This window comes from Cyprinus carpio, chromosome B24 (assembly GCF_018340385.1).
Source record: "Cyprinus carpio isolate SPL01 chromosome B24, ASM1834038v1, whole genome shotgun sequence".
NCBI lineage: Eukaryota > Metazoa > Chordata > Actinopteri > Cypriniformes > Cyprinidae > Cyprinus > Cyprinus carpio.
Window position 1 is genome coordinate 19,588,730 of NC_056620.1, and position 12,344 is coordinate 19,601,073.

General features: G+C 31.5%; 1 protein-coding gene across 6 annotated transcripts in view; it reads right to left on the minus strand.

Annotated features, from left to right (window-relative positions):
- Window positions 1–107: 107 nt before the first annotated feature.
- Window positions 108–12,344, minus strand: part of LOC109049998 (acid-sensing ion channel 1C) — an 83,415-nt gene continuing 71,178 nt past the window's right edge. For 2 of the 6 annotated variants that reach the window (XM_042752340.1, XM_042752335.1), the window contains exons 2-12: window positions 12,190–12,340; window positions 11,253–11,380; window positions 8,738–8,888; window positions 6,602–6,658; window positions 6,308–6,461; window positions 6,091–6,182; window positions 5,910–5,989; window positions 5,746–5,817; window positions 4,466–4,518; window positions 4,254–4,289; window positions 108–1,543 (exon numbers count right to left, since the gene is read on the minus strand). In XM_042752340.1, the coding sequence (XP_042608274.1) occupies window positions 1,465–1,543; window positions 4,254–4,289; window positions 4,466–4,518; window positions 5,746–5,817; window positions 5,910–5,989; window positions 6,091–6,182; window positions 6,308–6,461; window positions 6,602–6,658; window positions 8,738–8,888; window positions 11,253–11,380; window positions 12,190–12,340 (1,053 nt within the window). In that variant the 3' untranslated portion in view covers window positions 108–1,464. Of the gene's footprint in view, window positions 1,544–4,253; window positions 4,290–4,465; window positions 4,519–4,862; window positions 5,818–5,909; window positions 5,990–6,090; window positions 6,183–6,307; window positions 6,462–6,601; window positions 6,659–8,737; window positions 8,889–11,252; window positions 11,381–12,189; window positions 12,341–12,344 lie in introns of those variants that run through there. The other 4 variants (XM_042752339.1, XM_042752338.1, XM_042752336.1 and 1 more) reach the window with 3 other exon arrangements.

Consider the following 12,344-nt stretch of genomic DNA (forward strand, 5'->3'; position numbering starts at 1 on the left):
GTTTCTTGCAAACACCCAGCAGCTTTTCGCTTTTCAAGATGTTAATTGATGGACTGGAGTGGTTTATCAGCTGTTTGGACTCTTGTTCTGACGGCACCCATTCACTGCAGAGGATCCATTGGTGAGCAAGTGATGCAATGCTACATTTCTCCAAATCTGTTCTGATAAAGAAACCAACTCTTCTACATCTTGGATGGGTGAGGAAATTACAGCAAATTTTCAATTTGGGTGAGCTATTGCTTCCAAGTGTCCAGATATTTTTTGGGCTATATTTGAACATATATCTGAGCAGTTCATGCAAGAAAAGGAAGACACCTGTAACTACTAGGTTGACCCCCAAAACATAAAAGAATCAAATCGAAGCGTTTGAGTAATGTGTCAAGCTTCTCAACTGTATCATCTAAAATAACTCAATATTTTCTAGTGGATGTGGAACTGTGATCTATTTTTAATGCTCATTATAATTAATATGAGCGTGTAACTCGTCAAGAGCTTTTCAGCGACTGATGATTTGATTTTCACATCAACACATCGCATACAGTCTTTGCCACTTAAGATAATGAATTAGCTCCTGGAGGAAACAATCTGATGAATGGATTCACATGTGGGATTGGATAAGTGAAGCTTTACACATGAAATGCGTCATTCATAAATCTAAATAGTACTCAATAACATCCCATCTCATCACTGCCTAGTGGATGGAAGTCGAAATAAACAGAGTACCATCAGCGTGTCGAAATAAAACGGCATGATTGCTGGTAACTCAGGTTGTACCGAAAGCATCTGGTTCCTTCTGTTTACCTGACAGCTAATAATTAAGACTTGAAGGTAATATATACGGTTTTCATTAACACATTATGCATATTATTGCACTTATATACACAAAATATGAACAGAGACAAACATTCGGAATGAGTACATATTTTCGAGTACTATCGCAGGGCTGAATTCAGTCAAACCGCGGTTAAAGCTCACACGATTATTGTACAAAAAAGTGCCAAAATAGATTTAAACCTTGGCCTGTATCTATAACAATTTTTGTGCAATATTAAAATGCTTTCTTTTTCGGATTCGTTTAAGGCGGCTTGATCAAATTAGGCCCACAGTGTTCGTAGAGGATTCAGAAAAGCACAGAGGAAAACATACTCTCTCGGATGAAATACCGTCACAGTATTTGTACGTTTGAAATCGTCCGAAAAGAAATGGCATGAAATCCACAATGTCAAACAAACAGCGGCTGTGATTTTAATAAAACCTGAGTTTTGTTTTGGAAGTGTTGCCTATTTGTACTTGATGATGATATTCAGGTGTTTTTTTGTTGTTGTTTTTTAACTATTTAACATGTACATTTTCGTGGACTTACACTTCTTTTGAAGTCTGTCCGATATATATTTCACAGTTTTCCGTCGTATCCTAAACCGTCCCGTCGCCTGCGTCATCAACAAGCGAATTCCTCGAAGTTGCCTACAGCCGGGTGACTAGGTAGCACGTTCGGCGCGAATCCGAGACTGTCCGAGTGACTCCGGAGTGTGTCGCATGTGCTCTGAAAGAGAGGAAACGGGAGATTTGGGGGGGAAGGAGGGAGGAATACGAGGAAATCAGATGAGGGTTGAGATGAATTCATTAATAACAATGGAAGTAAGTATGGGAGTGAAATAAACAAGGGATGTGAATAAAACGTGGCAGCAAACAGAACATCAATAATGAAGAATGCATGTCAAGTTAGATAAAAAAGAAGGAAAAAATCATGGGTATGGATGGAGGGGAGTGGAGAAAGAATTAGTTTTCTTAGTTTTGTTTCTGTAGCTCTGGAAATCTACCAGCGAACTTTGGGATCACAACTCAGCAGGATGCATAGAAATAATTCAGTGTCAATTCAGTGTACTCATTGTATGCAGACCTGTGATGACAGCACAAAGAGATGCATCTAGTGATGTTATTGAACACAGGTCTCATCACAATAAAACAATGGAAGCCATTTAGCCTTTCAGGCTCAAATTTGGATCAAACTGCTTAAATCTATGGATTTACCTTCCCCCTTGAATTTCTAGTATAGAGTCACTGTTAAATTTAATACATAAACATAAGCGGTCAAGTTTGTAATTCATTTTTATAATACTTTTTTTATACATTTCTTGAAAAGATTTTTAAGTTCCTAATATTTTCTATATTTTAAGGTATGAATTTATATATTTAGGTGCCGTGCTGTTGATTGGCACATTTGAGTTTTTTTTTTTTGGTGGCTTGTTGTTTTTTTGAAAGTTTTAGTAATATATCATAGAAGATAATGATGCTTGTTTTTTTTTTTTTTGTTTTGTAATAATAAAAATAATTTATTCATGTTGTTTTTTTACACTATTTGTGTTTTTTATAAAATGAATGCAGCTTGTATATTTTTAAAAAAAAAAAAATGCAGCTTTTTATTTTGTATGTTTTTTATGTTTGGTTTAAATTTGTTATTTTGTTTGTGGTTTTTATTTATATGTGTTTTGTTTGAGATGTAAAATATTAAAACAAAATAAATCAGTTTGTATTTTTTGGATAAATAAAATGCAGTTTGTATATTGTATATAACAATGTGTGTAATTTTAATGTTTATCCAGGTGCAATGTCTTGCATAGACTTTGCATCAATGTGCACATAATTTGTGCTTGTTTTAATGAACCAAAGGATGAACTGAAATCATTTGTGGTAATTAACAGCACATCACATATGCTAAAATCCGAGTTTCATCTGCATTGAGACTGCAAATGTTTAAAAAAGCCCCTTTATTTCGGCTGCTAAAAATAATATGATAAAAAAAGATAAAAACAGCAGTTTCATAAAGAAACACAGCAGCAGTAATTCCTCTGGCAAGTAGGCTTATTTTTCATATTTCATAAGCCGAAGCTTGTAGACAGACTTATGAAAGGTGTCGTTGGGTGAAAATAATTGCTCTGTCTGAAATAAACCAATAAAGCTGCAGCTCTGGGACGCTTGGCTCCTCTCCGCTTATCATTTCCTATATCATCCTATAACACTGCTTTGTTTATCACTAAAATATTCAAATTAGTTCTTGGATCACAGTCTGATACATAGTGACTACAAATGTATTTCATGTGGGCATGTTAAATATTCATGCAATGAGCCGTATTCACAACAAGAGTGATATAAATTGGAACTTCCTCGTATAAGACGTCCTTTTCCATCACATTTCCACCTTGTTTCATCACTCATCAGTCTATCAGAAATCATCAAATTCTTCAAAATAGCACAACAATAGCTTCAACCAAATCGAAATCTTGACCTTTCACTTGGACAGAGCTTTCCGTATGACATACAGTAAAGCAAGTTGCTCATATAATAATGATGTCCTGGTGTCGGCACTATATAATACATAAAACAGAAGCAGAAGTCTTTGTCTTTGTCAGCGGGAATCATTTCCTCATCTACCATGCAAACACTTCCTGTCTCCAGATCACATCTTTACTAGGCTGGAAGCATTTGCAGTTGTTAATGACATAAGCCTGTGAAATTTAATAAAAGTCAGTAACACGAAAATATTTCCACTAAGTAATCTTAAAATAAAAACTTACTGTCACTTTTTTTTCTTTAAGGTTATTTTTGCTAATTGTTTTTACAGACCATATACTGTATACACTATTGTTCAAAAGTTATGAGTTCGTAGGATTTTATGTTTTTAAAATATGTCTCTCATGCTCACCAGGGCTGCATTTATTTATTAAAAAATACAGTAAAAACAGTAATCTTGTAAAAAAAAAATTACTATTTAAAATAACTTTTCTATTTGAATATATTGTAAAATGTTATTTATTTCTGTAATGAAAAGTCTTCAGTATTCCTTCAGAAATCATTATAATATGCTGATTTGCTGCTCAAAAATACATTATTATTATTATTGTTATTATTAATGTTGAAAACCGTTGTGCTGCTTTACATTTTTTTTGTGTGTGAATTTTTTACTTTTTTAATGTAAAGAAAACGGAAATATATTTGTAACAATGTAAATTTCTTTACTGTTACTTTCAACCAATTTAATTTACTACTTTTCATATTTTATTTTGATATTTTACATATTTTAATATACGTGTAATTTCACTGACCCCAGACTTTTGAGCGGTAGTGTAATTAAGATACAAAAATATAGATATTTGATGTAAAACAGCAACATTTTTGGGACAAAGAAACAAAACATGTTGGGAGGAAAAGAGAAATTAAAAGAAGACAAAAGAAAGCTACGGGTGTCGTTTTACCTGAACTTCTGCAAAACATCATCTCCATCTTGAAAGCTACAGGGTTTTGAAAAAGGGATCTTAGAATGCGTAACAGTGACATTTGTGCATGTCTAGAACTACTGACATTGAATGTCACGAAGGGAAAAGACTCGAAAGGGTGTGAATAATGCAAGGATTTTAAAGAAGGACACATTGAAATGCTTCTGCAAGATTATTAATGGCGGCGCTACCTGGGGACATGGTTAGGCGTGACACCAGGGCTGGTGGGATTCTCGGGGAAATCCTGGAATAAACATGATGGAAAGAGATGAAGATGACCAAACCCAGGCTGAGGCCAATTCACTTCCAACCTACTGCATTGTAAAAATGAAACTAAATATTCCTCATTAAATAAATATACTTAAATATATTTACTAATTAAATATATTTAAACATATGTAATTAGATTTATATACAAATATATTTTCAATATTTTTCATTTATTTGATTTGAAAATGAATTGACCATCACCAGATTTATGACAAAATAATACTGTGCTGAAAAGCAATGGTCCAACTGTTTAAAGTCATGTCGTTTCTCCAAAAATTTCAAGTTAAACATATAACCAAATGATTTGAATGGATGATAATAACTTCAAAACACAATATAAATCATGATTTCAAAATCATGAGCATACTTTATAGTGGTAAACATTTTGAATACCAAGTTTAGACTAATTTCACTTTGTCAATTCTAAAGTCAGTGTATTCTAATGTATGATCAGTGATGTCCTGGTGCATGCTGGGAATGGGTACATGATTTTGTCTGCTATGGTATGATATGATACAAAAATGGTGAATGACGCTGATGTTGTGGTCCAGTATTTAAGTGTTCTGTCATATTGCAGTTTGCTCATATTTTCGGTCATCATTTCCTCATCTTCTGCAACAGCTCTTTATCATACAATGTCAACACGGCTGTGTCAGGTTTCAAAAACAACCTAAAATCACCATAATAAGAGTCCTACTGATATTTTCCACTCCACGTCTTTATATAAAATAAATAAAAAGTTCCAAAAATAAAATCAACCAATGTATAGAGGCCACAGGCATGATCTGAAGGACAGAGCGAAACCTTATTAGCTGGACTGTGAATATTAATTAGGTCACATGAGTCCTAATTTATTTAATGAAGTTAAATTATAATTTGATCTAAATCGGCTACAAGGTTTGTCACGAGCGAAGAGTGATGAACACGTTTAACATTTCCAAAACTTCCCTGTTTCTGGTTTTGATTTTTTCATTATTCAAACATAAGACGATGTCTTTTGTGGAAAGGCCATCTTCATCGATCATTTCCCAGAATTTGAGCCAAAGACAAAAGGCAAGTAGATGCATGCAGCGTTCAAGAGAACAATCCAAACAAACAGAAATACTAAAAATGTCAACAAAACACAGAACCTGTTTTTGTGGCAACACAATGACACCTTTTTTTGCGCATGCAGAGCAACACAGGAAGCACAATTAATTACCAGATTGTCACTAGCGCTCCGATGTGGCCGTCTCTTGCGTAGAAAATGTCCTAGCACTTTGTCCTTAAAAACCTGCAACATTTATAAAATATACTGTAAGCTGATTATCTGTAACCATGAGCACATGAAAAGAAATGACACAGTCAAGCAAGAATGCAACAGACCTCATACAAATAATCAAATATCTCCAGTATGGTCAAGACACTGGCTCCTATAAACAGACCCATCTGACCTCCAATATCACCTGAGAGAATATAAAAATATCATAAAAAATCTAATATTCAATCAGAAGACAACTCTATTTTCCATATTGGTGTAGCATTTGTGAATTTTCTGCACACTTACCAAGTAATCCAGCCACTTCATATGCTTTCTTTTGTTCAATTTTCTCATAGTTCAGAGCCTCAAAAAAGATATCCAGAACCAGTATGTTGTCCCTGTACGATTAAACACAATGCATGGCTGTTCAGATAAACTTATTCCAGGATATTAATAAATATAAAAAATAAAAACAAAAATCAAATTCAATGTGTAACTAAGTTAAATGTGAATGTAAACTCACGCAATATACTGTTCAGTTTTGTTGAACTTCTTGGCGAGATATTTGGCTGAAGCCTTGCTGGGTATTTTCACCATGGACAGCTCTTTACCGTATCGAGTCATGTTGCACGGCGTCTCGCAAACGCAGTAATCGTTGTCCTTCTCCACTAGAAAATCTGTCAATGATTGTTTTAATATTATCAAAAAAAAATAGAATAAGTATGTTTTAATTAATCATACAAAATCATGGTTTTACACATAACTTAGTAATGTTAGAAATAAATATTATTATAAAAATACACAAACGTCCTCTTACCTAAAGCTGGATCAGCACAGTCTTTGTACTGTTCGGGTGTGCAGACGGTAGAGGTGCCTGTCATAGAAAGCAAAAAGAAAGACAAAACATTGTTCAAATTGCTAATAAACTGTACAGTTAATTAAAATAATAAAATAAAACACAATAGTTAATGAATCTCCAGGTCTAAATAACTATCAAAGTACTACCGAGAATAAAATACTGTAGGTGAGAGTAAGCAAGCGTGTGGAGAGAAAATATAATAAAATAAAATATTTATTTATTTAAAAAAAATTAATATATATATATATATATATTTTTATTTATATATATATATATATATATATATATATTATTATATATTATATATATATATATATACACACAGTACAGACCAAAAGTTTGGAAAAACATTACTATTTTTAAAGTTTTTGAAAGAAGTCCTCTTCTGCTCATCAAGCATTTATTTGATCAAAAATACAGAAAAAACCAGTAATATTGTGAAATATTATTACAATTTAAAATCATAGTTTTCTATTTGAATATACTTTAAACAAATAATTTATTCCTGTGATGCAAAGCTGAATTTTCAGCATCATTACTGCCTTCAGTGTATGTAACATCCAGTCTATCACATGATCATTTAGAAATCATTCTAATATTCTGATTTATTATGAGTGTTGGAAACAGTTCTGCTGGTCTAATCTATTTGATGAATAAAAAGGTTAAAAAAACTGCATTTTATTCAAAATAAAAATAAAAATATTCTAATAATATATTTTCTTTACAATCACTTTTTATCAATTTAACACATCCTTGCTGAATAAGTATTGATTTTATTTAAAATAAGAAAGAAAGAAAAAATTACTGACCCCAAATTACTGACCAGTAGTGTATATTGTTATTACAAAATATTTATATTTTAAAAACATAGCTTTTTTTTTTTTTTTTTTTTTATGCATATTAGTCATCCAAAGTATCCTAAAAAGAGTATCACATGGTCTGAAAAAATATTAAGCAGCAGAACTGTTTCCAACGTTGATAATGAAATCATCATATTAGAATGATTTCTAAAGGATCATGTGATAATGATCCTAAAAATTCAGCTTTGCATCACAGAAATAAATGATAATTTTAAATATAATAAATTTAAAAAAATTATTTTAAATTGTAATAATATATCACAATATATTAATTTTTTTTCTGTATTTTTGATCAAATAAATGCAGGCTTGATGAGCAGAAGAAACTTATTTCAAAAACATTAAAAATAGTAATGTTTCCAAACTTTTGGTCTGTACTGTATTTATGTATTTTTGTTGTAATGTTTCCAAACTTTTGGTCTGTACTGTATATATATAATTTAAAAATAATTCAAAAAATGTAAAGTATATATTTATTTTTTTTTTGTTTTTTTCTATAGATAGATAGATATAGATATATATATATAGATATAGATATATCCAAAAAACTGTCAAATAAAAAAGTAAAAAAATTTAGAAAAAGAAATACTGTAGGTGTGAATAAGCAAATGTGTGAAGAGATTTAATAAAATAAATAAAGAAATAAATAAAATAAAATAAAATAATATAAGAAATACAAAATAAAAATGTTTTCCAAATGCCAATAACCTGTTAAATAAAATACAACAGAATAAAATACTGTAAGTGTAAGCAAGCAAGCATCTGGAGAGATAAAATAAAATATATATTTTTTCAAATTGCTAATGACCTGTTTAAAACAAAAAAAAAAACATAAAATAAAATAATAGAATAAAACTCCACATCCCAAAATAATTGTCATATAAAAAAAATGTAAACTAAGAACAATTGAGAATAAAATACTGTAGGTGTGAATAAGCAAATGTATGGAGAGATTTAATAAAAAAGAGATAAAATAAAATAAAATAACATAACAAAAATCTGTAAGTGTGAATAAGCAAGAATGAGGACTGTTTTTATGAAAAAAAAAAAAAAACTGTTCTGCACAACTTGCACATTGAAAAATGTATCTAAGAAAATTGTTAATATGGGCACTGAAATAAAATGTCCATGCAATATTTTTGCAATATATTCAAAACATACTCTACTGTGGATTACAGTTTAAATGCTAAAGCAGTAAAGTTAATGAGAAGTCCAGTAATGTGTTGTCTCCACACCTGGCATGTGCACCATTCTGCAGTTGCAGTTTTCTAGCAGGTAGCGGGTCTCACAGTCGATGCGACAGGCCGTGATGCTGTAGGTGGAGAAGTATTCAGAGTCCATCGGTTCGGATCTGCAGTCGCCCCACGGCGGAGGAAGATACTGGAGCTAGAACAAAGTTTTATTCATTACAGGCCGGATAAAGCTGTTCAATAACAAATCAAAACACACTAAGCCGAGCCAAAGAGCGCAGCAATCAAAGGACTAACAGCAGAGGACATCAGCGGAATACAATGAAACCCACACTGCAATCAGCCACTTTTCACAGTCTAGAAAAACAACTGTGCAAGATTTCACAGAAAGAACATGCTGGAAAATCAGTGAAACCTGAAGAAAACCACAGATGTGAACTGACCCTTTGCTTGGTCACTGTTGCTAAATCAAATCATTTATATTTTATTACATTTATATAGTTAATGTGTGTGCCATTTATTAATTTATAAATTATATATATATATATATATATATATATATATATTTTTTTTCTATTTAATTTGTACTTTTAAAATAATAAAACAAATTAAATATATACATTTAAAACAGTTTATTAGCATTCAAAAAGTAGTTCAATTAAATTATACAATACATAAATCTTTTTTTAAAATGTAAAAAATAAATACACTTTTAAAACTTAAACATAGATAAATAAAACAATTAAACAATAAATTAATAAATTAATAAATCATGTGACCAGGGAAAATCCTCATTTGTGATTACACTACTACACTCTTTAATTATTATAAACACTGAAATGGCCTTAAATAATAAAAAAAATAATTATTTTTTAAACATTTGGGATCATTTCTATAAAACGATACAAATGCAGATCCACTAGAAAAGAACAAAGAAGCTTGACTAATTGAGGTCGGCAACAGTTGCTAAGGCAGGATTGGCTAGTAACACTTTTTAAGGCGGGGCTTGGCAGTGGCTCAGTAACTGGAAGCAACATTGTTGCTCATTTCTTAAGTCATTAAAATTATATTATGCTCTTCTTATTAAATTTAAGAGCATTTTAATAAAAATCATATAAAATATAATTGGATTTCATATCATTTTGCATATCTAATGGCACCAGTCGAGAAGATAATCCTCCCATTAAATGAAGTCACTTTTTGAAGTCGCCTGCAAAAAGCGTCATGTAATAGAGAGTTTATGATGGATTCAGAGTGCTTTGAAGTTAAAAATGAAGAGGAAGCAGAAAATGTAGGTCAGTAAATTGAAAGCAAGATTAGGAGCATGCAGTTGCCTTTAGCACTTGATTATTTCAGCTAATTGATCTATTGCTAAGAGTCGATGAATGAAGACATATTGATTTTGGCCGTGAGAGCTGCTTTTGCCTTTGATCCACTGAAGCCTGTAAACGAGCATTTTTCCTGACCTCCTGCCAATTAGTGCTCCCAAGAAACTGAATTAGATACCCATGAGGACGAGTCACATGACCTCAGTGCACACAACCATGCATAAAAATAAACACTGCTTGCCTGGCTGTGATCACCTTAATAACAGAAACACAGTAGAGGACTAGGAGCAGCACTAAAAAATGCATATAAATGAATCAGTTTAATGGAAATAAAATACTGAATTTTTTCATTTTAAATATGTTTTAAAATATTTAATAAGCATTTTTATTACATTTTAAATGCAACAAAAAATGGAAATAAATCACATTTTAAATGCAAAAATTCACAGAAATATTTAAAAGTTTTTTACATTCATTTTAAAATTTAAATAATATGCATAAATATTTTCAACTAAAAATAAGTATTTAAATAAGATAAATGACTAAAATAACTAAAAATAAACAAACAATCTAATTAAACTAAACTAAAAATGAACTAAAACTGTTTAATTTGTGTTTAAAATGTAGTTGAAATGAGTTTTAAATATGTCTATATTTTTCAATTTAAACATGTTTATTTAAAATGTAAAAAATAAGTAAATTAATAAATCATTTTAAATGCACCTTGTAATTCACAAAAAATAGAAACAAATCACTTTTTAAATTAACAGACATATTTAAAAGTATTTTGCATTGTTTAAATAAGATAAATATTTTTTATCTAAAAATTGTTTAAGTATTTAAATAAGACAAAAGAATACTGTTTAACAAAAAAAAATACTAAAATGTTTTTTTAAAAAAAAACAATATATAGTAAATTCATTTTTAAATGCAAAATGCAATTATCATTGTCTAGTATATCTCTGTCACTTTACTACACAGAAGTTTGTATAAACTGAGGTTGCATAAATTTATTACGACCATAAATATTAAAAACAGTTGGTGCTTAATATTTTTGTGCAAATATGATCAATCTTTCTAAACCCGAACTTGTGAAGGATAGTGTTCTGCACCAAAAAAAAAAAGGCTGGTTTTCTCCAAGTTTAAAGAGATGGTGGTGTGGATGGAGAGTAAGCAGGGCACAGCTGATAAATGCGACATGTGATAAATGCCATATGTTTAGCATTAGGTACCAGTTGTTGCTGACAAGACACAAAAGTTTGAAAACCAGGGGCCACACCAAATCCCAGCTGATCTATGAAGGGCGGCTCATCCTGGCTGTGGATCTGAACTTTGATGCCCGCCTCGTACGAGGTTTCATCTGCAGGGAGACATTAAACAAGATTATTTACAGAGCGGGAGATTTGATGTCTACCGCCTCGAGGCATAAATATAATGACTTTATAATGAACTTTATAATTACTTTATCCAGAATGCCAATACATGTTTCGTCACTGCCTCTGGATATAAAAGGTCTCCTCTAGAGCCATTAAAACGACCAAGATTAATAGATTATAAATACATAATCTTCCCTAGCATAGAAGTACATCAATTCTGAACACTGACCGCATGTCATCTACAGATGATTAAATTGCACTTGGACATTCGTTACTCTTTCTGCTTCGTATTTATTTTCTGTGCATGATTATGTTGAAAAATTGCAGCGTGCCACAGAAAATGAACGAGGCGTCTGACGCAGCAGTAATGGGGCAGGTGTACTCGGTAAAAAACGACCAAGAAAAAGACCTAACCTTGTTATCTCCGCATCTAAATGTTCTACTACAAATGAAATCATTTTGGGGCGACCACTTATGGGTGAATTATGCTAATGTGCAATGCTGCATATCAGTTCCTTCAGATATGATGTATCTTGTCTTTTTGACACATAACTTTTTGGAACATAATTCATCTGAGGAGTTAGCATTTCATTTCAAACCTAGAATGATGCATGTTGTCATAAGCTGTCATTGAAAACACCAGGTTTGGATATTACATAACTTTCTGTCGGAAACTTTTGAATTGATACGATCACTTTAGAAACACTTTAGTAATATGAAAGAAATGACGGGTCTTTAACAGTAAATAAATGATGAGAAACACATCACTGATGTCTCTTTTAATATTTCTCACCTGTGTCACCCCAAACCGGTAAGTACTCATCCTGTTGAATATCCAGCATGATTTCCAGCCCATTTCCTGTTCCGCCTTTTAAAGTCGTCAACAAGGGGTTTCCATCCAGACCAGAGTTGAACGTGTAACATTTCCCATATCTTGTGTAAATCTGT